Raw genomic sequence first — 27,947 nt, 5'->3', positions numbered from 1 at the left:
GTTGACACTGATTATGGCTGATAACAAACTTTATATAAACATGTTAATATTTTATTCTTATTTATTTTCTTTTTTTTTTTTAATTTATTTATTATTTATTTATTTATTTATTTATTTATTTTTGGCTGTGTTGGATCTTCGTTTCTGTGCGAGGGCTTTCTCCAGTTGCGGCGAGGGGCGGCCACTCTTCATCGCGGTGCGCGGGCCTCTCACTATCGCGGCGCGCGGGCCTCTCACTATCGCGGCCTCTCCTGTTGCGGAGCACAGGCTCCAGATGCGCAGGCTCAGTAGTTGTGGCTCACGGGCTTAGTTGCTCCGTGGCATGTGGGATCTTCCCAGACCAGGGCTCGAACCCGTGTCCCCTGCATTGGCAGGCAGATTCTTAACCACTGCACCACCAGGGAAGCCCTATTTATTTTCTTATCAATACTTCTAAATCTTAATTTTAGTAGGCTTAACATGAAAAAAAAAAACCCCAAATAAGAAACCTTAGAATTGTACATTTGGTTTGCAACACACTCTTTATACACATCATTTCCTTTCATTTGATGTAGTCCCCACAAAATCCCATGAATTAGTTATCTTTCTTGTATACCTTTTAGAGATGAGAAACAAAACACTAGATGAATAAAGTATACTTAAATATTTACATTTATTATGTTCCACATTAAACTTTTAGCTTTCATAAGATCCTGTGAAGTGGATGGGATTATCCCGAGTATATTCACCTGCTTAACTCCAACAATATAGAATATTTTGAAGTACAACTCCACGGTTTATTATGAAGTACAATATCTACTCTTTCATTTCAAAACTTTTGACCTTTCTAAGTATTCTCTAGAAAACCTGATTCATAATATTATGGAACTAGATTGGGCTTTAAGGGGTAATTTGGTCCAATTCCCTTCCTATTGTTGAGCAACAACTAAATTATCCCAATTAAACAGGGCATTTTTTATTGTCTTTAATATTCTTAATGATTTTAGGAAGAAGATTTAATAATATTTCCTAATATCCAATTTCAGTATCTGGAAATTCTCCCCTTTGTTTAATTCAAATCTGACCTGATACATTTTGTTTATTTTTTATTTTATCCTGAATTACTGCTCAGCAACTGCTTTTTAAAAATTTTCATATGCTTGAAGATCACTTTGAAATAATTTATGACTTCATTCTCCTCTGAGTGAATTAAGTAATAATTGACATTTGGTGTTGGTTTATCTTAGGGCTACAATAAGGCAGTGGATTGGTGGGCATTAGGAGTGTTAATCTATGAAATGGCAGCTGGCTACCCCCCATTCTTTGCAGACCAACCAATTCAGATTTATGAAAAGATTGTTTCCGGAAAGGTAAGTAATACAATTTATTATTCCTTTATTCATTATTTCTATAAACGAATTTTAAGCTTTGTAGATTGAAACCATTTGATGTCATCAGAGTATTACCCTAAACTGGGAAAAAGACAGAAATATCCATAGTTGCTGCCCTTATATTTAGCAGCTTAAATGAGCAGCACTCATTTAAGATAGCGTAAATACTGAATCATTGAAGTCTTTTAAGTAAAAAAGGGCAATTTTACAAACATATTAGCGAAATAATAAAGCAGTTTCCATTATTAGCATTTTTATCACTTGTAAAACACAGGATCATAGCCCTAATTCTTACATATTCCTTCAAATAAATAAAAATTGTTAGTTATTTCATGTGGGTATCTGCTTGGAGAGAAGTTTTAGGGGCTGTTTTTATATGCCGTTGCTTTTTTAGGAGAGACTTGTTTGAATTATGTCAAACATTACAAAATTGGAAGTAGACATAGAATAGATAAGCCTTTTTAAGATGGGAATTCATAGAAATGATGTAAACAGTTTTTCATGTTAATGTGATTATAATTGCCATTGATCTTTAGCAAATATGAAAATAACATTAATTCTTCTTGAATATGAGTAGATGTACTATAAGTCAGAGTATTTTACATTTTGTAATTACTCCACAAACCTTTCTTCTTTTGCATTTATAATCCCTAATTTTGTTTCCAAGAGTATTTTGTTTAAAGTCATTCACTCTTGCCATAACTCATGCATTAGATCCTTTTTAAAAATACTGCAGTCAGTTTTAATAGAGATGAGCCTGATTCAGTAGGCTTTCAAAAATTCTCAGAAGGCCTTCTATGCATTTATGACAGAGTTCATGGGAAGGGATAGTTTCCTTATATTTCCTTATTTTTCCTTTTCCTACATGTGGTACGCTCTATTAGTTTGTTTTTGTTTATGTGTTTGTTTTTTTTCACATTTTCTGTCAATAATAATTATTTCCCCCTTTTAAAAAAATTATTAGCACCTTTAATTATTATTTATTTATTTATTTATTTTTTGGACTGTGTTGGGTCTTCGTTTCTGTGCGAGGGCTTCCTCTAGTTGCAGCAAGCGGGGGCCACTCCTTATCGCGGTGCACGGGCCTCTCACTGTCGTGGCCTCTCTTGTTGCAGAGCACAGGCTCCAGACGCGCAGGCTCAGTAGTTGTGGCTCACTGGCCTAGTTGCTCCGCGGCATGTGGGATCTTCCCAGACCAGGGCTTGAACCTGTGTCCCCTGCATTAGCAGGCAGATTCTCAACCACTGCGCCACCAGGGAAGTCCTATGTGTTTGTTTCTGATGATATAACATCAGTCTTGACATGACATTCCCTGAGATGTGATATAGTTGACTTTTTTGTATTTTGTGACCTTCTAAGGCAGAGATAAGCCTAATCAACCTAAAGAATCTGGAAGGAGATAGAAGAAAAATCTGTTTCTTTATATCTCAGCCAGATTCATGTTCTATATTTCGTATGAAAGCTGACCCTTAGCATTCATGAACTTAAAATTTATAATGTCAGCTATTCAGAAGGTACCTTGAATGTCCATAATATAATAATTTATCTTTTTTACTAAGACCCAAATTTAAGTATCTGGATGGAACAAGACACCAATGGAATGAGTCTCTCCAGCCACCTAGAACCCACATCTCAACACAGTGTTGTTCCATATGTCATAGTGCATATGCAGTCTACAGGGATCACAAGATTTTCAGTTATATTTTACTGTATTTTATGGGGGGAAGTTTTATATTATGGCAGGTTCACAAACGAGGGGACTAACTAAAGAACACATACTTCAACTATGTCAAAGGTAAAAAATAAATACCTCTTACAGCTAACTAAGCTAGGTTTTTGGAAGATTCACACTAAAGTAATATAGAAAGGCAGAACGAAGTATTGATATTTAGGTAATTAAGTATTACTGCTGTCCCTGCTACATTTGTAGATCTCTAAGCTTCAGGTTTCTTATATTTGTAATCGTTTTCACCCAGCAGAATATTAAAGTCAAAGTAAGAGAACTTTTGAGATGAACAAAACAAAAAATCAAGAAAAATTGATAGACAAGGCAGTGATTTATTTTTTAAGAATTTGAGAAGTGATTATGTAAAATCTCAAGAGAAAATAAGGCCAAAGGTCATATGAAGAATAATGAGAGGACTAAAATACTTTTAAATAACTGAATGGGAGAAGCATATTTTACTAGTACAAAGACTAAGAATGCAGAAATTATAGTAATAGTTCCAAATAATTTAATTACAGTTAATTACAGAGTTCCTGAATTTTAACTATATTGCTTTTATTTATACTTAATTTCATAGGAGGAATCAAATTTTCTGACAAGGATGCTGTCATAACTAAATTTTATTTACTTAGAAAAATTGTTTTAGCTAAAACAAATGTATCTTCATCTGTATGAATTGGCCTCTGTTTGCCAATCATTGTACATTGTGTAAATTCTTTTTGGCTACTTATGAATATGTTTTTATTTCATATCAAACTTTAACATTTAGAATCCAATGGTAGCACACGGTTTAAATTTAAATCTGCATAAATTCTAAAATTGTAACAGTTTCAATCCTGGTCACCTTAGAAGAGAAGAGTAGCAACATAAAATTTTATCATATCACAATATCTGATTTTTTTCCTTTATTTATTAGAAATACGATAGGGTGTTTGGTGTACTATTGTTTTTAACTAAAGGTGCCAGATTATCTCTCCCCATATTGGATGTAAAGTTTTCATTCCTTGTTCTCTTTATGCATTTAAAGTAGAACTCATGAAAACAAAATAATTGTTATTAAGTGATCTCTAGGATCTGTATTATTTGAATGTAAAATCATATTCACATTTCCCAATAAAACCATCTGTTTCAGCACTCAAATCCAAACTAGAAGTTATCTCTATCCACATTACAAAGTATTATTGTCTCTCTAGTTAGTAGCTAAAAGTCAAATTGGAGACGAACTTGTTTTCAAATTTTTTAATTGTTCAAGTCATTGAAAATCCAGTTTTGGTCTTACAGATCCTATATTTGTATTTAAATTTTTTAATGATTTTAATGATATCAAATAACATTTAAAAATATACTTTTCATTCAGAATTTTTTTCTTTTTTTTAAAAGCATGGTATTTTATGCAACAATATTTTATGTTGATTATGTTTTCGGAAACCATGTTATAAAGGTTATAGGTATCATTGACTTATCAAAGTTAAATGAAATGTGTTTAATGAAGTGATTAATTCACTAAAGTACATATATTTGAACATTAGATTTTTACGTTCTTTCTCTATTTACAATATTTTAATTCAAATTGGTATTTATAAATGCACAGAAAGATGATCAATCAGCTTGTTAGATCCTCTCCTACACATATTTTGCCTTTAAAAAAAACAGAGGAGGTGGTATTTATTTATTTATTTATTTTTATTGGGGTATAGTTGTTTTACAATGTTGTGTTAGTTTCTACTGTACAGCGAAGTGGATTTCCCTGTGCTATACAGCAAGTTCTTATTATTTATCTATTTTATACATATTAGTGTATATATGTCAATGTCAATCTCAATCTCCCAATTCATCCCACCACCCCTGTCCGCTGCTTCCCCCGCTTGGTGTCCATACGTTTGTTCTCTACATCTGTGTCTCTTTTTCTGCCTAGCAAACTGGTTCATCTGTACCATTTTTCTAGATTCCACATATATGCGTTAATATACGATATTTGTTTTTCTCTTTCTGACTTAACTTCACTCTGTATGACACTCTCTAGGTCCATCCATGTCTCTACAAATAACCCAATTTTGTTCCTTTATATGGCTGAGTAATATTCCGTTGTATATATGTACCACATCTTCTTTATATATTTGTCTGTTGATGGACATTTAGCTTGTTTCCATGACCTGGCTATTGTAAATAATGCTGCAATTAATATTGGGGTGCATGTGTCTTTTTGAATTATGGTTTTCTCTGGGTATATGCCCAGTAGTGCGATTGCTGGGTCATATGGTAAGTCTATTTTTAGTTTTTTAAGGAACCTCCATACTGTTCTCCATAGTGGCTGTATCAACTTACATTCCCACCAACAGTGCAAGAGGTTTCCCTTTTCTCCACACCCTCTCCGCATTTATTGTTTGTAGACTTTCTGATGATGCCCATTCTAATTGGTGTGAGGTGATACCTCATTGTAGTTTTGATTTGTATTTCTCTAATAATTAGTGATGTTGAGCAGCTTTTCCTGTGCCTCTTGGCCATCTGTATGTCTTCTTTGGAGAAGTGTCTATTTAGGTCTCCCACCCATTTTTTGATTGGGTTGTTTGTTTTTTTGATATTGATTTGCGTGAACTGTTTATATATTTTGGAGATTAATCCTTTGCCTGTTGATTCGTTTGCAAATATTTTCTCCCATTCTGGAGGTTGTCTTTTTGTCTTATTTATGGTTTTCTTTGCTGTGCAAAAGCTTTTGTTTTATTAGGTCCCATTTGTTTATTTTTGTGTTTATTTCCATTACTCTAGGAGGTGGGTCAAAAAAGATCTTGCTGTGATTTATGTCAAAGAGTGTTCTTCCTATGCTTTCCTCTAAGAATTTTATAGTGTCCGGTCTTACATTTAGGTCTTTAATCCATTTTGAGTTTATTTTTGCATATGGTGTTAGGGAGTGTTCTAATTTCATTCTTTTACATGTAGCTGTCCAGTTTTCCCAGCACCACTTATTGAAGAGACTGTCTTTTCTCCATTGTATATCCTTGCCTCCTTTGTCATCGATTAGTTGACCATAGGTGCGTGGGTTTATCTCTGGGCTTTCTATCCTGTTCCATTGATCTATATTTCTGTTTTTGTGCCAATACCATATTGTCTTGATTACTGTAGCTTTTTCTGCATCTATTGAGATGATTATATGGTTTTTATCCTTCAATCTGTTAATATGATGTGTCACATTGATTGATTTGTATATATTGAAGAATCCTTGCATCCCTGGGATAAATGCCACTTGATCATGGTGTATGATCCTTTTAATGTGTTGCTGGATTCTGTTTGCTAGTATTTTGTTGAAGATTTTTGCATCTGTATTCATCAGTGATATTGGTCTGTAATTTCCTTTTTTTGTAGTATCTTTGTCTGGTTTTGGTATCAGGGTGATGATGGCCTCATAGAATGAGTTTGGGAGTGTTCCTTACACTGCAATTTTTTGGAAGAGTTTGAGAAGGATGGGTGTTAGCTCTTCTCTAAATGTTTGATAGAATTCACCTGTGAAGCCATCTGGTCCTGGACTTTTGTTTATTGGAAGATTTTTAATCACAGTTTCAGTTTCAGTACTTGTGATTGGTCTGTTCATAATTTGTCTTTCTTCCTGGTTCAGTCTCTCAAGGTTGTACTTTTCTAAGAATTTGTCCATTTCTTCCAGGTTGTCCATTTTATTGGCATATCATTGCTTGTAGTAGTCTCTTAGGATGCTTTGTATTTCTGCACTGTCCATTGTAACTTCTCCTTTTTCATTTCTAATTTTATTGATTTGAGTCCTCTCCCTCTTTTTCTTGATGAGTCTGGCTAAAGGTTTATCAATTTTGTTTATCTTCTCAATGAACCAGCTTTTAGTTTCATTGATCTTTGCTATTGTTTTCTTCATTTCTATTTGATTTATTTCTGATCTGATTTTTATGATTTCTTTCCTTCTACTAACTTTGGGTTTTGTTTGTTCTCCTTTCTCTAGTTCCTTTAGGTGTAAGGTTAGATTGTTTATTTCAGATTTTTCTGGTTTCTTGAAGTAGGATTGTATTGCTATAGCCTTCCCTCTTCCAACTGCTTTTGCTGCATCCCATAGGTTTTGGGTCATTGTGTTTTCATTGTCATTTGTCTCTAGGTATTTTTTGATTTCCTCTTTGATTTCTTCAGTGATCTCTTGGTTATTTAGTAACGTATTTTTTAGCCTACATGTGTTTGTGTTTTTTACATTTTTTGTTTTTTCTATAATTTATTTCTAATCTCATAGCATTGTGGTTGGAAAAGATGCTTGATATGATTTGTTTTCGTAAATTTACCAATGCTTGATTTGTGACCCAAGATGTGATCTATTCTGGAGAATGTTCCATGTGCACTTGAGAAGAAAGTGTAATCTTCTGTTTTCGGGGGGAATGTCCTATAAATATCAGTTAAACCTATCTGGTCTATTGTGTCATTTAAAGCTTGTGTTTCCTTATTTATTTTCATTTTGGATGATCTGTCCGTTGGTGAAAGTGGGCTGTTAAAGTCCCCTACTATGATTGTGTTACTGTTGATTTCCCCTTTTATGGCTGTTAGCATTTGCCTTATGTATTGAGGTGCTCCTATGTTGGGTGCATAAATATTTACAATTGTTATATCTTCTTTTTGGATTGATCCCGTGATTATTATGTTGTGTCCTTCTTTGTCTCTTGTAATAGTCTTTATTTTAAAGTCTATTTTGTCTTATATGAGAATTGCTACTCCAGCTTTCTTTTGATTTCCATTTGCATGGAATATCTTTTTCCATCCCCTCACTTTCAGTCTGTATGTGTCCCTAGGTCTGAAGTGGGTCTCTTGTAGACAGCATATATATGGGTCTTGTTTTTGTATCCATTCAGCCAGTCTGTCTTTTGGTTGGAGTGTGTAATCCATTCACATTTAAGGTAATTATCAATATGTATGTTCCTATTACCATTTTCTTAATTGTTTTGGGTTTGTTTTTGTAGGTCCTTTTCTTCTCTTGTGTTTCCCACTTAGAGAAGATTCTGTAGCATTTGTTGTACAGCTGGTTTGGTGGTGCTGAATTCTCTTAGCTATTGCTTGTCTGTAAAGCTTTTGATTTATCTGTCAAATCTGAATGAGATTCTTGCTGGGTAGAGTAGTCTTGGTTTTAGGTTGTTCCCTTTCATCACTTTAAATATATCATACCACTCCCTTCTGGCTTGCAGAATTTCTCCTGATAAATCAGCTGTTAAATGTATGGAGTTACCTTGCATGCTATTTGTCATTTTTCCCTTGTTTATTTTAATATTTTTCTTTGTCTTTAATTTTTTTCAGTTTGATTACTATGTGTCTCGGCTTGTTTCTCCTTGGGTTTATCCTGCCTAGGACTCTCTGTGCTTCCTGGACTTGGGTGGCTATTTCCTTTCCCATGTTAGGGAAGTTTTCTACTATAATCTCGTTAGGTAAGCTTTCTACTATAATCTCTTCAAATATTTTCTTGGGTCCTTTCTCTGTCTCCTTTCCTTCCGGGACCCCTATAATGTGACTGTTGGTGCATTTAATGTTGTCCCAGAGTCTCTTAGGCTGTCTTCATTTCTTTTCATTCTTTTTTCTTTATTCTGCTCTGTGACAGTGATTTCCACCATTGTGTCTTCCAGGTCACTTATCCATTCTTCTGCCTCAGTTATTCTGCTGTTGATTCCTTCTAGTGTATTTTTCATTTCATTTATTGTATTCTTCATCTCTGTTTGTTTGTTCTTTAATTCTTCTAGGTCTTTGTTAAACATTTCTTGCATCTTCTTGATCCTTGACTCCATTCTTTTTCCAAGGGCCTCAATCATCTTCACTAACATTATTCTGAATTTTCTGGAAAGTTGCCTATCTCCACTTCATTTAGTTGTTTTTCTCAGGTTTTGTCTTGTTCCTTCATCTGGGACATAGTCCTCTGCCTTTTCATGTTGTCTGTCTTTCTGTGATTGTGGTTTTCGTTCTGCAGGCTGCAGGATTGTAGTTCTTCTTGCTTCTGCTGTCTGCCCTCTGGTGGATGAGGCTACCTAAGAGGCTTGTGCAAGCTTCCTGATGGGAGGGACTGGTAGTGGGTAGAGCTGGGCATCCCTCTGGTGGGCAGAGCTCAGTAAAACTTTAATCTGCTTGTCTGCTGATGGGTGGGGCTGGGTTCCCTCCCTGTTGGCTGTTTGGCCTGAGGCAACCCAGCACTGGTGCCTACAGGCTCTTTGGTGGGGCTAATGGCGGACTCCAGGAGGGCTGACTTCAATGAGTACTTCCCAGAACTTCTGCTGCCAGTGTCCTTGTCCCTGCAGTGAGCCACAGCCACTCCACCCTGCCCCCCGCAGGAGACCCTCCAACACTAGCAGGTAGGTCTGGTTCTGTCTCCTATGGGGTCACTCCTCCTTCCCCCCTGGGTCCTGGTGCACACACTACTTTGTGTCTGCCCTCCAAGAATGGAGTCTCTGTTTCCCCCAGTCCTGTCGAAGTCCTGCAATCAAACCCCATTGGCCTTCAAGTCTGATTCTCTGGGATTCCTCCTCCCATTGTCAGACCCCCAGGTTGGGAAGGCTGACCTGGGGCTCAGAACCTTCACTCCAGTGCATGGACTTCTGTGGTATAATTGTTCTCCAGTTGAGAGTCGCCCACCCAGCAGTTTTGGGATTTGATTTTATTGTGATTGTGCCCCTCCTACCATCTCATTGCAGCTTCTCCTTTGTCTTGGATGTGGGGTATCTTTCTTGGTGAGTTCCAGTGTCTTTCTTTCAATGATTGTTCAGTAGTTAGTTGTGATTCCAGTGCTCTCGCAAGAGGGAGTTGGAGGTGGTATTTAAATGTCAAATTATTCATGCAATATTAAGGTTCAGGTTTAGAAATGCATAGTTAACAGAAAAGTCTTATAAGTCCCACATTAACTGTGCCTCATCCTAGCAATACATATGCTGAGTTTCTGTATATAGTCTTTAAATTTAATACTTCAGTGCCATATACTCTATACAAGAATCAGTTATGGTTTCCACAGCAACTCTATCTGGCTGCATTACTCTTGTTAATACAAAAGTTAACGTTGTGTTCAAAAATGACATTTGCAAATAAGGTGGCAGGCAAGTAACAGCTGTGTGGAAACCTTAAAGTTAGAGTTTTTGACTTATGTAATTTAAAAAAATTCTTAGCTCTATTATGTATGAAGTAAATATTATTTCATTTTTAATGAGCACCAAAAATGTACAAGGAGACAGTATAAAAAATATAAAGTTGTAAACATATGTATACACAGAATGATCCAAGAGTCAGTTAATTTTTTCCTGAAGAGCAATCCACTTTCACATGAAGTGTAGTTGATTAGCAGCCAGATGGCTATTCCCTTCTATGTCCAAGGTCCCCAAGATCATTCCCAGGTTAGGTGATTCACTAGGAAGACTCACAAAATTCAGCATATAGTAATACTCAAGGAATGAATACCTTTCATTGTAACAAGTACCTTACAAGAACGTTTATAAACTAAAATCAGCAAAGGCAAAAGTCACATGGGGTAATGTCCAGAGGAAACCAGCACAAGCTTTCAAGAGTCCTCTCCCAAAGGAGTCAAAAAGGACACTTCATTCCTCCAGCAACAAATCTGGCAACATGGATGAAATGTTATCTATCAGAGAAGCACAGTAAAGACTCAGTGCCCAAGGGTTTTATTGGGATCACATATACACCCTCTACCTAACACATAGCAAAATCCCAGACTCCCAGAACAAAAACAGATGTTCAGCATAAACCATATTGTTTGTACCAACAGTCTAGGTACAGTGAGCCACTCATGTCATTTAAGGAAGTTTCTTTTCAATGTCTGGAACTTTGAATCACCATTGCAATTCCCAGATACCTGCCAACTGCCAAACTTGCAGGCAGGCCTTCCTGAAGGGTAGCAGTCTCAGGCCTGCTATATTTTCTCTTTTTTGTGTATTCCTAAGTAATATACACATATACAGATATACCACTACACTTTTTCTAAGGCACCATTGTTAATGCTTTAGGAGAAATTAAAATGCCATTTTCTATTTGGCATGGCTACAGTTAAAGAGACTTAACAGTACGCAGGAGTTATTTTCATGAAGTACAAAAGCAGATATACCATTTACATAAAATCCAGGGCCGTGTTTTAACACCTTGCTGTGGACATTTAAAATTCTTCTTAATACCTGCTTTGAGACAGTCCTTACCTTAGGGGTCCTATGGGCAAATGATTGCAACTTGTTTTGCAGGGGATGGAATGAGGATGGGGTGGGTAATAACCTTTTGCAACCATCTGAATTCATTATGTCTATGCACTGTTTCTGCATAGGTAAGAACAGATCAGAGAGCCCACAATCATGGTACTAATATTTATAAGTATTTTGTTAATGTCCTAGATGTTTCTTTTTATATATAGGATCCAGGTTGATTAAACTTTCCCTGGGTCCTATGAGGCAGTGTGGAACTTTGCACCATATCTATTAGAAAGCCTAATGTATGAAAAGTTGTTATGTGTTTTGAAAAATTAACTAATGTATATGCTCAGTTTTTCTAGATAATTTTTTTTACTGGGATGGTAGATTTCTTGAACTGTACTAATTTAGAGAGAGGATTTCTCAAAATTTATTCCAGTATGCACGTGGACAGAAGTTAACAGATTATTTACTGTATGCAAACTCTTTTGAGTCATTTAAGCCCAGTAAATTTTACCCTGATGCATAAAAGATAATGTTACTGGTTGAACAATCTTTTCCTCTATAAATTGCAGAAGAATAGCAGTAAAATTTTTCTCTTCTTCAATCAAAGATCAACTTTGTAATTTCTGTGATTAAGCCGAGTGTAGACAAACTTGATTTTGGTCTTATTTTATTTCTAAAGTTAAAAAAGAGTCAGTGAATTTAAATCACCCAGTATGGATACTATAACAACATGCACTGATTTGCTTTTTGGATGTAACTTCTTAAATTTTTAGAAAGTAATAGTTACTCCTAAAACTAAAATGTACAAGACTTTATAATCAGTGCTGAAAGCAGAACAATATTCTGTTTGCTCAATTCAGAGTGAATTTCACAGTTGTTTTAACGTATTATGTAATATAATTTGACAAAGTTGTTTAAGGTATCAGCTATATTCACAATTCTGTCCTTATAAAATGGTTATGGCTGTCCATTTTCTCCCTGCCTCTATCAAATTTAAGAACCTTAGGAAAAGAAGAGAGTGTTTGTTGTACAAATTTAACAGGTGGAGCATGAGACAAGAAGAAAAGAGGAACTTCTTACACTCTCCAATGACTTTTCTAGCACAAGTGCCCTTGGGTAGTCTGGAAACATAATGATAGATATTGCTGACTTCCAGGTTCCTTCTTTGATTCAGAAATTCAACTTCAGTTCATTAAAATATTATCCTAATGAAAAGATTTAAAAAATGAAACATGTATTGAATTAGTGCCTGCAAGATGCAAGGCAGTTTCACAGGGAGTTCCCTGGCAGTCCAGTGGTTAGGACTTGGTGCTTTCACTGCCGTGGGCCTGGGTTCAATCCCTGGTTGGGGAACTAAGATTAAGATCTCATAAGCTGCATGGCACAGCCAAAAAAAAAAAAAGAAAGGCCATTTCATAAAAGTTAACTAATTTCTTTTCATACCTGCCAGATGAAATATACTCTTATCATTTTATAGATGAGGTAAGTGAGACTCAGAAAGGTAAAAGAGTTTGCCCTAAAGCATAGAGAATGTATGTAACTGGAGTTGGGATTGGAAGCCAGATATTCTTTCTACTAAAGAAATAGCTTAGTAGAATTTTTAAGATGACAAGAATGTTCCATTTTACTTGATTTAACTCCCTTATCCTATGTGTAGGTAAATCAAGGCTCAGAATTACCCAAAGATAAAAGCTAGTTTGTGGCCAAAAAAGAAACAGAATCTAGTTCAGTGGTTCATTCATTACTCCTTCACTTGGCTTCAGTGACTCTTCATAATCTTAGTTTTATTCCTGAATTACTCATCTTTCCTTCTAAATCTCTTTGGCTTGATCCTCTTCTTTTTCTGCATTTCTTCCATTGGTGGTCTCATTCTTGTTATGACTTTTAATGCTAGCTGACAGCTCCCAAATTCATTTTTTCCATACGTGACTCATTGAGTTGCAGACTTTTGTATCCAACTTCCTACCTGAAATCTCCACTCAGCGGTCTAATAAATATCTCAAATTCAACCTAAAACTGACAGATTTTTATTTTCCATAGCTAATCTATTCCTCCCACCATCTTTCCCATCTCAGTTGATGGCAACATTATCCTTTCAGCTACTTTCAGTTACTCAAGACAAAACACCCTGGAGTCCTCACTCCATATTTGATGCACAGGAAAACCATTTTGGCTCTATCTTTAAAATATATGCAGATTTCAACTACTTCTTACCACCTTCACTGATACTGCTCTCTAACACTAAGTCAGATCCTGTTACTCCTTTCAGAACTTTGCAATGATTCCCCATTTTCTTCAGAGTAAAAAATTAAAGACCTTACAAAGCAAGTTTTGTCAGGATAACAACATTTTTAAAGGGTCACTCTTGTTGCTAAGTTTCTTTCTCACTAGAATATAAACACTGTAGAGGCAGGAATCTTTGTCTCCCTTTGGTTTACTACTATATCCCAAGCACATCAGTGCCTAGCACATAGATGGTATTGAATCAGTGTTTGTTGAATTTAAGTTCATGCATTCATTAAATATTTATTAAGCTCATGGTATATGACAGACCAGTGCTGGATACAGAAAATCAGCTGTGGTCTCTGCCTTCACGAAACTTTCATGAAATAGATGCCCATTCTCAGAGATACTGATTCTGTTGGTCTTCTGTGTATTCCAAACATCTGTATTTTTAGAATTATTACAGATGATTTTGATACACATGATGTGTTAAAAGCTTGTTGTGTGTGTCTGTACCTCACTGTAGGAACAGATTTATTCTCAAGAATATATCATTAGGAAACTCAGAAGTAACTTGGTCTCTAAGGGTTGAAAAACATTCCTAAACAGGAAATATTAGGGGAAAGAAGACCCAGTAAATACTCTAGGGAGTACATATTGCACAAACACCTCTTTCATGTTAAATAATGCCAGTTTCCAATAACCTTATCACTCACATCTACTGGTTGAAGGGGGTTAGACTGTCTCTTTTCCACATCTAGCTCTTTACAGCTGTTTTCACATTATTTGCCCTATCATATATTTTGTGCTATCATGGACTGCAGAAACATGTAGGAGTCAAAAGAATTGTTATTTTCCCAACAATGAAATTAACTGAATTGGTAGCCTCACTGGAGCTAGGGTTCCTTATCTTTCTTTAAAAAAAAAAAAAAAGAAGGTTCCTCATCTTTAAAATGAAGGTTTAGACTAAATTAAGCTCCCTCTAGCTGCAGTATTCTAGAATTCTGATTTTACTTTTGACATCTACAGCAGTTATAATTGATAACAGTGATAGAAACAATACAGTATCAAAATTTGATACAGTTTTGAATCATCCCATTATAGAAGTCTTTGGTGTTTCCAGGTTAACATACTATAAATAAAGGTCTTGCATTTAAAACATAATTTCATTTATTTTCTAGTTTTTGCTAATTTCAGTTGATGAATCAACATGGCTCTTTGGAAAGTTCAGTCAACAAAGAAACTCCATTTCTGATTACATTTCAGAACAATCATGGAAAAAATACTTTCACAATGATTCTCATTATTTCCCCTCCAGTAGACTTTAAGGGTATGACAGATTCCCATCATTAACATGGCTTACTATGGGAGTGTGGGCTACCTATCATAATCTCTGGGGAAGAAGAGGGTGTGATGTGGAGGTGAGGAGGACATGTCTAGAATTTGAAAAGATTCCCAAATGATTCTGATATCTACCATCACAACCCTCTACCACCATTCCCCATTTGAGAATCACTGTTCTGGGGATTAACCAAATAAATGTGCTTATTAACTAGTTCAAGACCATCACTGTATCTGCATTCCACATAAAAAACTACTTTATTCAGGTGTATATATTCTTTATCCATTGCATTGCATATTACCTGAATTCAGAAGATAGTTTATATGTAGTACATCACTGTCTACCATTCTGAACATCATGAAGTGGAGAATAACTGACACATTATATTGAACAGTTCATGCAAACTCTATTCTAAATGAAGTATAGTAAATAAGTATACTTCAAATAAGTTATTTCTTTGGAATCTAAGCAAAATTAGAATATAACCATTGTATAAATAATCGTGGTATTTTTCAAGTGGACAGTGTGTCTTTGAATACCCAATATTCTCTAGTTTTTATTCCAAGTAGGATAAATGAGGAAATGTGCAGCAAATATTTTTAAGATGAAAATTTCAGTCTTTTATAAGGTTCCTGACAACAACCTGAAGCTAGAGTATATATCCTGGAGTTGGAGTGCCTGGTTTGCAATTATAGCTCTACCACTTATTATCTCTGCAATCCTGGGCAAATTACTTAATCTCTGTAGGTCTTAATTGCATCACCTGTAAAGTGGGGATAATAATCGTATTTACCTCGGTGTTATGTTCTGGATTTTATGAGCCAGTGCATATAAACTGTTTGGCACAGTGCCTAACTTCTAATAAGCCATTGTGTCAAAAGCAAAAACTAGAGAGGGTGGTAGTTCACGTCTTTTTTTTTTTTTTTTAGAACATAAAACATCTAATAATCTGTAATAATATAGGCTTTGCAAAAATGAGGTTTTTTTAGTTGCTAATATGAGTTGACCCCAAACCTTCAACCTTCAAATAGTCTTTGTTTGCTTGACACAATACTACTTTTCCTCTGGTATGATGGTGACTTAGTTTATTACTTACACTAAAATTGTTTTTTGATCTGTCACTAGCAGAAAAAATAAAACTTCTGCATAAATAGTAAATAGTGCTTCTCAAGCTTTCATGTACAGATGAATTACTTGGAGATAGAAGCTCAGATTTTCAGGCCCAATACCATTAACATCTGAAGTAAGCCCCAGGAATCTGCATTATCATCCTCTACTTCCCAGTTGATTTAGATGAAAGTGGTCCCTAGGACCACACTTTGAGAAATATTTATTCACAGAATAGCAGGAGAGTGGCAGTCAGAAGACTATGGTTATGAATCTAGCACTGCCATAGATTTCTAGCTTTGCATCCTAATGATTTGACTTCTGCTTTGAGAACATGAGAATGTATGTCAAGTATGTTGAACTTTTTAAAGTCAGAATGTAAATTAAGAAGTTCTATATGTTTGAAGACAATGTAATAAAGAGCAAAATTCATGAGGCTGGGAATTGTAAGACGAGATTTCTCGTCCCAGCTCTGCTACTTTATAGTGTAATGACTGGGTAAGGTATATAATGTCTCTGAAATCTTAGTTTCTCCCTCTTTAGAACAGAGTTAATACCATATTCACCAAGTATGTCATATCCAACTAGGATGTAAGTACCAAGAAATCAGAGACTTTGTTTTTGCTCACTGTTGTATATTCAGCACCTAGAACAGTGCCTGGTACATAGTAGGTACTCAATGGGTAATTGTGGAATGGATGAAGTATATTATTTGAAGTGATCTAATAAATCCTGGGAATAGAAACACAAAAATAGCATAGTACCTTCCCTCCAGAAGCTCACAGTCTGAGTGAGACAGACATGCAGAAATACCACAGCATAGTTAAATGAATGAGTGCATTGTGAAGATCACCTGGATAATGTAATGATGCACATTGCAAGTTATAAGGTGATGGTGGCACTTGTAGAGAACAAAAGAAAGAATGCAAGTTCAGAAATGGATCTGTTAACCCTTTAAAGCCTTTCTTCAGAGATTTATGGTCAGTTTGAAGTTAAGGCCATGATAATCCAGAGAATAATGTTTGTATTTAGTGAAGGTGGGAACATGAAATGGGACCTACAAGTGCACGATAGGAAAATGGGATTAAAATGAAAGTGCACGTGCTCACACACATGTAGATATATGCACATACATACCTGTGTGTGTGATGGGGAAGAGGGCAGTGGAAATGATTGAACACAGTTGAAAAGGATAATGGAGAGGTGGTAGTAATGAAGGAAGAGTAAGGAGACATAGATGCAGCTGTTTCTTCTAATATCATCCTTTAGTAGTACTCATTTTAATTTAATTTTTCAGTACCCATATTAATAATAGGGTGAGAACTGGGAGTTAGGTTGGAGTAGAGAGTTAGAGGAGAAGAATGTGTTTAAACAAAACAAAAAGTAGACCTAGGTCTCCGATGACTGGTACTTTATTTTATCGATTACTTGATATATAACATCTTCAGTTATTTGGGGTTTTTTTGTTTGTTTTTAAGGCTGGGGGCCAGTCAACTAATTGTAAAGTCTTCACAGTTTAGAAAGTGGAAAATGCTTTTAAACCGATCTAAATCATTTTTTACACTATTGCATAATAGCAGAATTATTTTTAAAAGTCACTCATAAGTAAAAGAAGAGTAGTTTCCTATGCTATGAAAGGCAGTGTGGATTTTTATAATCATTTTTAGACTTCCTTTTTGATCATCTCTTTCAAAAATGTGCATACTGATATCTTTCATATGGTGTTTTTTCTATTTAAATTTCAAGTTTAAATTTGTATGTCGCTAAGACACAAGATTTATAATATGGGATCCAAGGGGTCTCTCTTGAAGATGGGTAAACCTTCTGACATTGCTGGAAAAGTTCTGTAGTTATGCACATTCTTCTGGAGAGGGGTCCATGTTCTTAAAGAGAGTCCATGACCAAAACAAGGCCCTAAGAGAACAGTTTTAATTCATTGACTCAATTCTCTTTTTTAAAGACTACTATGGAGACTGAAGTGTGTAGTTAAAAGTATCTGAAGGTCATCACTACATATTTTTGTTTATATAATGATCTATCACCTCAAAAAAAATTTTGGAATGTGTGTTTTACCACATGGTCTGTTTTGCAGGTTCGATTCCCTTCTCACTTCAGTTCAGATCTCAAGGACCTTCTAAGGAACCTGCTGCAGGTGGACCTGACGAAGCGGTTTGGAAATCTAAAGAATGGTGTGAGTGATATAAAAACTCACAAGTGGTTTGCCACAACTGATTGGATTGCTATTTACCAGAGAAAGGTGAGGCTTTTCTTTCTTTAATTTAAAAGCTTTTTAAAAGTTGCTGTTTAAATTATATGTAGTAGAGGTATCTTTAACTTAACACATGGTTTTATTTGTTTTTACCTTTTGAATTAATCTTATGCAGGACTTAAAGAACCTTTATAGCCCACAACTTAAAAATGAGTTTTCTCCTTGATAGAAGGGAAAGTGTATATTCTATTTTGACCACCAATTGAAATGTTTTCCTCGTTAAATTTTTCCTACCCATGCCTCTTTTCATAGTGCCATGGCAATTATATATTAGACAATGTCGTAATGGTTTGCACTTCAAAACTGATGTGAAGCCACATTAGTAGGACGATATGTAGACAAATATATTCTCTTACCCAGAATTGGCATACAGCCAGATATCATAACGTTTAAGTGCTGGATTCATCAGATATTTTTCAGTCATTATTACTTTACCTTTGTAATAAATTGAGACGTTTAAGAAAAGATTTTGCGGTGCTGAATTACTTTTCTCTCTCCTTTTGCTTCTTAAATGCCCAGTTAAAGATAGTTTGTATGAATAAAGTGTTTTCATCTTGAATATGTTAATTTTTTCTTTTTTTTCATAAAACAAAAACTTCTAATGTTTCAGAAATTTGCCATATTTAATAATGCCATGCATCCACATGAGTGAATTTCCTTAGGAAAAAAGTGTAAATGCTCAAATTATTAATAGCACAGTTTTTCTAATTTATATTTTTTATAAAAGATTTTTTTAAAAACATTAAAAGAATTTTAGAATGCAGCAAATAGAAAATATAGCAAGACCAAAACAATGCGAGTGCAGTACAGCCTTTGCATCTCAAAGGGGTTCAAAAACTCTCTAACCATTAAATTCATGAAACATAGCCGTTAGCATCATTATCTCAACTGGTTGTGTTATGTAGTCAAGAACAAGGTCCAAAGCAATTTAAAATAGATTTTAGATCTAATAAATAAATATTTTATATTTTCATGTTTTTTCTAAATTTCCTAGCACCAATGCAGTACTTTCAAATTAATGAAAGCAACTCTGTAACTTCTCATTTTAATCTTTGAAGTAATCCTATGGGATAGGTGGTACCATTTTCCCCATCTTACTGATAAGAAAATCGGCTCAGAAAGGCTAACTGCTTTAAACATAATCATGCAGCTGCTAAATAATGCCTATGTTTGATTCCAAGTTCTTCAGATTCCCAATTCCAAGATCACATTACCCCTTTAAAGGCCTTTTAACATGGTTATTAAAATAAAGCCCCAAACCACTGAACAGTACATTGTTTCATAAGATATTCATAGATTTTACATATTACGTGCTTAACTTTCATGCTTTGAGCAATTTTGGAGTAGGAAGACTCTGCCTCAGAAGGCAGAAAAGAGCGAGCATGAACTCTGGGGTTAGGTAGATTGATCTGAATCCCAGATCAGACAACCATTAGGAGTGAAATCTCAAGCTAATTACTGAACCACTTTAAAGCATCAGATTTCTCATCCTTAAAATTTGTATTAAGGTAGAGGATGCAAAAGGAAGAGTAATTTGGAGAGAAAGATTAAATAGATTGGTCCAGGCTCTATTTTTCTTTCTGGTTGAGGTATGTTTCATATAGTTATCATCAGGTAATCTGTTAAGTAAATAGATTTGAAATCATCATAATCCCATCATCCAGATAGCACCTTTATTAACGGTTGGCATATTTATTCCTTTTTTCTGTGCTTTTCCTCACCACAGTCTATTCCCATGACTTCAGTGACCACCTTCAGTAGTAGATCTACTTCTTCCCACCCTGCATTTTCCCCTTAGCTTCAGACCATTACATCACAACTACTACCTACTACAAGATTCTATTTGGGTGACTTATTTAATCTACATTTTCTTTTAGTGCTTTTTGATCTAACTTCTTTTTGTTATTGTTGTTTAATAACTAACCAATTATCCTCTTAGCATTTGTTGAATAATAATTATCTGACTCCTTATTTGAAACTCCACCTTTCCTAATACTAAATTATTATATACTTCAGTCTGTTTCTTTTATTTATTTATTTATTTATTTATTTATTTATTTATTTATTTATTTATTTATTTATTTATTTATTTATTTATTTATTTATTTATTTATTTATTTATTTATTTATGGCTGTGTTGGGTCTTCGTTTCTGTGCGAGGGCTTTCTCTAGTTGCGGCAAGTGGGGGCCACTCTTCATCGCGGTGCGCGGGCCTCTCATTATCGCGGCCTCTCTTGTTGCGGAGCACAGGCTCCAGACGCGCAGGCTCAGTAATTGTGGCTCACGGGCCTAGTTGCTCCGCGGCATGTGGGATCTTCCCAGACCAGGGCTCGAACCCGTGTCCCCTGCATTGGCAGGCAGATTCTCAACCACTGCGCCACCAGGGAAGCCCTTCAGTCTGTTTCTGAACTTCATTTTTTATGAGCTCTTTTTGTTTCTTCTTGTACTGTACACCACACCACCACACCATTTTATGTAGCTTTATAATGTTTTTTATTTCAATTTTCAAAATACTTATATATTTAATATGTGGAATTCTTATAAATATTTATGAAAAATACATAATTCAATTTTCTCCAGTTTTATTGTAGTAAAGTACACATACTGTAAAATTTAATATCTTAACCATATGTAAGTGTACAGTTCAGTGGCATTAAGTACATTAATATTGTTGTGCCACCATCACCACCATCCATCTCCAGAACTTTTTCTTCTTGCAAAACTGAAACTCTGTACCCATTAAACAATAACTCCTCTGTTTTATTGGTCTTTCCAAATATTTATGTTGTATTGGGGGATCTTAATTGGGATTACAGTATATTAATTAGAAGAGAACCAAAATCTTTAGGATTCTTTTTAATGATCATGTTATATTTCTGCAGTTATTCAGATATTTTCTGTCATTTGATAAAGTTTCAGAAACCCCTTCCCTCATACAGGTCCAATTTCTCTCTCAAAGTTATTCCTTAAATTTATATTTTGGTTGCTACTGTGAATGTGTTTCTCTCCCATTGTAAGAGCACATGGGAGAAAACATTTCTATGTTTGTTACAATTGGCTACCTTACTAAATAAATTCTGTTATTGATTTCCTTGGATTTTATTGACAGATAATCACAGTGGGCGGAGGTGTCATTTGCCTCTTCTTTTTCAATATTTATATCTTTTATTTCCATTTTGTTTTATTACATATGCTAGAATGTCTAGAATAATATTTTAAAACAGTGGGCCTGTTGAGCTGTCTTATCTTGTTCTTCTTTTGAATGGGAATGCCTTTTATGCTTTACCACCAAATATGAAATTAGCTATTTGTCTTGGATAAGTATTCTTGATCAGGTTAAGGAAATATCCTTGATTGCTAGTATACTGTATTTTATCTTCTTTGACATATTAGTATATGGAGTTACATCAGTGAGCTATCCTAACATTCCTGAAGTGAACATCATTTAATCCTACGGTATTATTATTTTAATATCTGCCTAAAATCAATTTGCTGAAGTTTTATTTAGGATTTTTACTTCCATAGTCATAAGTTTTATTGATCTATAGTTTTTGTTTTTCTGGAGTTGAGATTATATGGATTCATAAAATGAGTCTGGAAATTTTCCATGTTTCTTATTCTTTGGGAAATTTAAGGAACATAGGAATTATATTTATACCTTGGAAATTTTAAGAAATTAATTCTCCTGTGGATATTGGCCTCTTCAAATTTTTGCCTCTTATAAAAGTCAATTATAGAAATTTATATTTTCCTATAAAATCATTTATATCCCTTTGTAATTATCACTATTTATATTATCTTTATTATATTATTGTTAATTAATGCTATATTTAGATGAATTGATTAGACTTTGTTGAAGTTTGTACTTTTTATTAGTATCAGTATCTTAAAGATTTATGATGTATTTTGAATATTTTCAAATTTATATTTAGGAATAAACATTTCTGCTGTTACTTAGCCAACATTTACCAATCTTTACATATCATGTATTTTAAACAATTATTCTTAAAATGGGTAGAACTCCTACTGCTCATTTAGCATTCATGTGCTTTCCAAAGGGCTGGATTTATCTCAGGTAGTAAACAGCTTATCTGCCAAGAAGTAGCACACTATAACAAACAGGTTATTTTATTGGGCAAATTGATCAATAGCAAATCTTGATGATTGATTAACAAAAATGGACTTGGGCCTCTCTGGATAATTTACAAACAGAAATAATTCAGTACTTTAACATAGCCATTTGTTTTACTATCATCTCAATTCTAAGTATGTAGAGAAGTACAAAAATGATAGTAAATTTGAATAGTTTTCATAGTCCTTTTTTATTCTCTGACCAAGTGCTCATGAACAACGAAATAGACAAAGGCATCTGGCAGAAAGACAAAAAATGGGAGAAAATGGCCTGGACAGCTCAAACTGTACAATCATTTTCCAGAGATTGTCTCAGTAGGTGTGATCCTAAACTGCTGCCTTGCTAGTAGACATGAGGCGACTGTCTACTTAGCCCATTCTTCTGTGCAGTGCAGAACTGCAGGCCCCAATGCAGGGCACACAGGCAACCATCTGGCAAACAATAAGATATTAGACTCGCCATTCCTACTTATTTTTTACCTTATTCTTTTTAGATGTCTTCTTTGTGTGTATCTTATAATAGTTTAGCCATGTGTGTAAATAATTTATAAATAAATAACTATACATTTATTGGTGATATATACTCAAAAATGTTTTACTAAAGGGCATATAAATCAAAAAACTTTGGAAACCACTGGTATAAATATTGGAAACAGCTCTGGACTGGAAGTGGAGACCTAATGAATTTGAAACCTGCTTTAGCCACTTATTAGTCACATGAATTTGGTCAACTTTCTGTTTTATAATCTGTAAAATGGGAATAAGGCTACCTTCCCTGCCTCCCTCACAGTGTTATGCTGAGGAAGAAATGAAACAGCCTGCGTATAATTGTTTGTAAACATTATAGATGCTGTGTAAATTGTGGTGTTATTGTTTCAGCTTCTCAAATCTTTTCCTCAAACATATTCAATACACCGCAATATCTTTATACAGACCGTATTTTAAGTAATGGAAAGACATTTTATTTTTAGGATCCAAAGAGAAAAATGTTCAGAATTTAACAATTTTGTAATTCTAAAAGAGATTTTTTTTTTCAAATTTCTCAGAGATTTTTGATAGCCAGATATTTTAAACAAAATAGTCTTGGGAACTAAAAAAAAAAGATTAAAAATAAATCTGAATTATCTGTAACCTCAGGAGGAAGGAATTAAGGAAAAGGGGATAGAAAATGGACTTTAGAAATAAGGAACTGATAAAGGAAAAACTGGAGTTCTATAACCTTAAGTGCCAGCATTTTGATGCCAGCAGTTAATTATCCTAGAAATCTCAAGTATTGTTGTTGGCCTGTACCATTCCTTGAATGAAAATATTTAGATCAATAGCAAACCTATAGTTTGCTTCTTCTTTTAATGTTGTGATCATTTAGGGACTTAAAGGCATTTAAAGATTGCCACTGTGTAGTAATAGTCGGAATTTATTTTCCTTAGTGTTTGTTTGGAAATTCTCTGGCATTTGTTTTTCCTCCTTTTCCATATCACCAAGCAGTTAACACTTCTGACACATCTATTTGGAGATACCAATTGCCAGTCCAGTTTTTGCTTCTAACGGGCTATAGGTCAAGATTCCCACAAACACCTGGGGGTTGATTAATTTTCTAGAGTGGCTCACAGAACTGAGAAACTACTTACTGGGTGACCAGCTTATTATAAAGGGGTATAACTCAGGAATAGCCAGATGGAAGAGAGGCACAGGGCAAGGTGTGTGAGAAGGGGCTCAGAGCTTCCTGCTCTCTCCAAGCATGCCACTCTCCCCAAATCCCCACTTGTTCACCAACCCAGAAGCTCTTCGAAACCCAAACCCCTTCCTTTTGGGGTTTTATGGAGGCCTCATTACACAGGCATGATTGATTCATTCATTGTCCATTGGTAACTGAACTCAGTCTCCAGTCCCTCTCCCCTCCCAGAAAGTCAGGGAGTGGGACTGAAAGTTCCAACCTTCCAATCACAGGGTTGGGTCCCCTGGGAACCAGCCTCCATCCTTAGGTTACTTAGGGGCTTTCCCAAAGACACCTCATTAATATAACAAAAGACACCTTTGCCACTCTCAACTCAGGAAATCCAAGGGTTTTAGGAGCTTTGTGCCAGTAACTGGCACAAAGACCAAATATATATTTCTTATTATAAATCACAATATCACTCTTGTTTCTCTCTCTGTCTCAATTATAGGTTGAAGCTCCATTCATACCAAAGTTCAGAGGCTCTGGAGATACCAGCAATTTTGATGACTATGAAGAAGAAGATATCCGTGTCTCTATAACAGAAAAATGTGGAAAAGAATTTTGTGAATTTTAGAGATGAGCAACAAGATGACATCAGAGCTCACACTCAGTCTTTGCACTCTGTTAAGAGATAAGGTAGAGCTGAGACCGTCCTTGTCGAAGCAGTTACCTAGTTCCTTCATTCCAGCGACTGAGTGAGGTCTTTATTGCCGTCATCCGTCTGTGCACTCTACATCCACCTATGTAACAAGGCACCGCTAAGCAAGCATTGTCTGTGCCATAACACAGAACTAGACACTTTCCTGCTTCTCTTTGGTTCGTCTTTCTCCTCTTCTCCTAAATCCATTTCTTCCCGTTCATTTTCATTAATTTTTCTGCAAATAGTGCTTCATTTTATTTTGTTGGTGTTTCAGATGGGCAGTGTTACGGCTATGTGACATTGGAAGGGAAGGATAAATGTTGCTTTTAGTAGTTCTTACCAATATTTTTGTTGGTCAGTTGCTTGAGGATATACTTTCTAATAATCATTTTTACTTTGAGTAGCTCATATTCGGTTTTGCCAAAACGCTGGACAATTTTTGAAGATAGAATGTCTTTACACCAAGGATATTTATACAAATAAAACAATAACTTTCCTAGAACTAATACAGAGTAGCTAGACCCAGCAATTTGGATTCCTACAGATCAGAAGCTCTATTTCACTTCACCGCCTTTTCTGTCATCCTCCCCTTGAGTAAATAAGTGACCAGCCTGTGCAGTATGACAAGCGTGTCTCATTTGCAGGAAAAGCTAATGATATGGATCATCATTGCCCAGGTTCTCTCACTTGATACCAGCATTTATGTAGGTATCAGAGAAGAGTTCTAAGATTTCTAAACTTTAACTTTCCATAAGGGTTTTAGCCAGTATTTTAATAGAACATGACTAATGAAAGTGACACATTTTTAAGTTTCTCAAATAGTCCCCACTGTAAACTTTTGAAAGGAAGAGAAATGAACTAAAAAGAACATTAATGTGAACAAATACTTAGCTAAGTCAAACAAATGGCTTGATTCTTGTAAACAATATAGAGGCACTTTTGTTTAAATATCGAGGTTTTTTTGTTTATTTTGCTTTGCTTTGCTTTGTTTTGTCACAGTAAGAACAAAAGTTGCCAGGTGATTATGCTGGTGTACTATATTTGTCAGCCTGAGGTAGAGGCCCTGTTGCAACTTTGGCTTTCATCCTATGCCTCAGCAATGAGGAAAGGGGACAAAATTTATAAAACTACCACAATTGTGTTTTAATTTTGAGGTGTGGTATTTTTAGCTATGTTGTAATTTCTTGCCTCTTCTTTCAGTAAACGGAATTATGATCATGCAGATACAATTTTAGTATTTGAGTTTAGTTTTTTTAATATACTTTTTTGCCAGTTGACTTAACATTGTTGTCATGTGGAAATTTCAAGCACTTTTGCACATTTTGTTCACTGTTTGTTGAGACTCCACTTAACTCAGTTTTTTAAATATGTTTTTTCTTTGCTTTTAAATTTCCTGTCTGGTTTTATCTCTGTGTGTCAGTGACCTATCTTAAAACAACACACCAAAATAGTTGAAAATAAACTGTGTTCATTTTTTATGATCAATTTACATGCATATAAGATGAGTTGTGTTTAATCAAACTGATCTTAATATATATAAGCACTCTATTTGCTTCATTATCGGTGCAGGTAGGTCACTGATTCTACTTCTTCTCATCTGTACCACACCCTTGTAAAACCTTTGAAGACACTGAAAAAATCTGTCTGAGATATTCTCCGTATCAGTCTGTACATCTTTTGGTTGTCAAGTGTTTCTGCATGGTCATGTCACTTAAAAGCTGATACTGATTTGTTGGTCCACCTATATTTAAAATGTGCAAGAAAAATATGAAATACTTTGCTGTAGCAAGTTTTATGTAACAAAAATATATCATGTTAATAAATCTAAAAAATTTTAATTACTTTTTTTGTATTTCATTTACACCCAAGAACATGCTGATCATGTATTCTATATGTATGCTATAAATGCTGTGGTACCTTTGTTGTATATTATTGTAAAATTATTACAAAATAATTTTAGTAAATCTTGGGGGTGACATTTTGATTATTACATTTTTAGTTTTCAGTAATTTAAAAGATTTCTATGAATTCTAAAAAAAAAAAATTATGAAATTACTACTGCCTGGCAAATTTGCTATAGAATCTACCTAGGTCGATGACCCTAGGCATACATTGGTTTTGAGGGCTATTTAGCCATTCCATTTTAACTCTCCATTTAAAGGACACCAGCAAGCTTTCAAATATATCCAGGGAGTCTATTTTTGACCACTCAAGTACACTGAATTAGAATATCTTAGAATTATATAAAACTCCCAGTTTCAGCCACAATTGAGCCAAAAAGATAAAAGTTTGATTAATAAATAAGTGGAATGAATCAGTATTTAATATCAGATTACGTTATTTGAAACAGAAGAAATAATGAGATGGCATTGTCGAGGAAGGAGCCCTAGACTGAAAGTCAAGGCATCTGAGTATCAAGCCTGGCCTGTCACTATCAGCAATGACCTTGGCCTCAGTTCTCTTATCTATGAAATGGAAGAGTTCCATTAGGCAGTTTCTAAGGTCCCTTCTAACTTTCACATGTTGTGACAAGACTCTTCTTTTTATTTGACGTTTTGAAGGGATAACATGCTTAGAAGCAAGTCTCGGTAAGGCTATATTTTAGGGCATCTTTCGTCTCCTTACTCTACAGTGTTCTTACAATTCTTTGAATATCATGAGAACCTCGTGTCTGTTCTGATTCCTTCCTCCTTCACTGATGCTAAATATCCAATTGCTATCAAACTGTCAACCTACCAAAAAGATATTGTGGCTTGTGGGCACTGCTGTCTTGTTCTGATATGTTCTTGTAGTGACTGCCCATTGGCCTGAAAATACTCATTGTAAGCCTAAAAAAATCATTTTTCTTTCCCACTGTTTTTTCTGCTTGTTGAAGAATCAAATGAAATAATGTATGTGAAAGCACCTTGTAAACTGTAACCTATCAATGTAAAATGTTAAGGTGTGTTATTTCGTTAATTACTTCTTTGTTTAGAATGGAATTTCCTATGCACTACTGTAGCTAGGAAATGCTGAAAACAACTGTGTTTTTTAATTAATCAATAACTGCAAAATTAAACTATCTTGAAAGGATAAAACAATTTATTGAGTCTTGGATTCTATTTAGTGCCCTTATTTCCTGATTTATTTTCTGCGTATACCACAGATGCTTATGGATTCCTAGTTTTTATGTATTTGGGTGAGAACAGAGCAATAGAGGGTCAAATGTCCACTAGTCTATTCCAACTGTGTGTTTACTGAGAAACTACTAGATTTATTCC

The 27,947-nt window shown here is 34.9% G+C and overlaps 1 protein-coding gene across 3 annotated transcripts in view; it reads left to right on the top strand.

The window, feature by feature from the left end:
- The window catches only part of PRKACB (protein kinase cAMP-activated catalytic subunit beta), a 143,312-nt gene extending 115,583 nt beyond the window's left edge, over window positions 1-27,729 (top strand). For all 3 annotated transcript variants that reach the window (XM_061183955.1, XM_061183956.1, XM_061183954.1), the window contains 3 exons: window positions 1,227-1,349; window positions 18,023-18,187; window positions 24,496-27,729. In XM_061183955.1, coding sequence (XP_061039938.1) covers window positions 1,227-1,349; window positions 18,023-18,187; window positions 24,496-24,621 — 414 coding nt within the window. In that variant the 3' untranslated portion in view covers window positions 24,622-27,729. The remainder of the gene's footprint in view (window positions 1-1,226; window positions 1,350-18,022; window positions 18,188-24,495) is intronic.
- Window positions 27,730-27,947: the final 218 nt, after the last annotated feature.

The sequence above is a fragment of the Eubalaena glacialis genome, chromosome 3, assembly GCF_028564815.1.
Source record: "Eubalaena glacialis isolate mEubGla1 chromosome 3, mEubGla1.1.hap2.+ XY, whole genome shotgun sequence".
In the NCBI taxonomy this organism is placed as follows: Eukaryota; Metazoa; Chordata; class Mammalia; order Artiodactyla; family Balaenidae; genus Eubalaena; species Eubalaena glacialis.
This window is presented reverse-complemented; position numbering and strand designations above follow the sequence as displayed.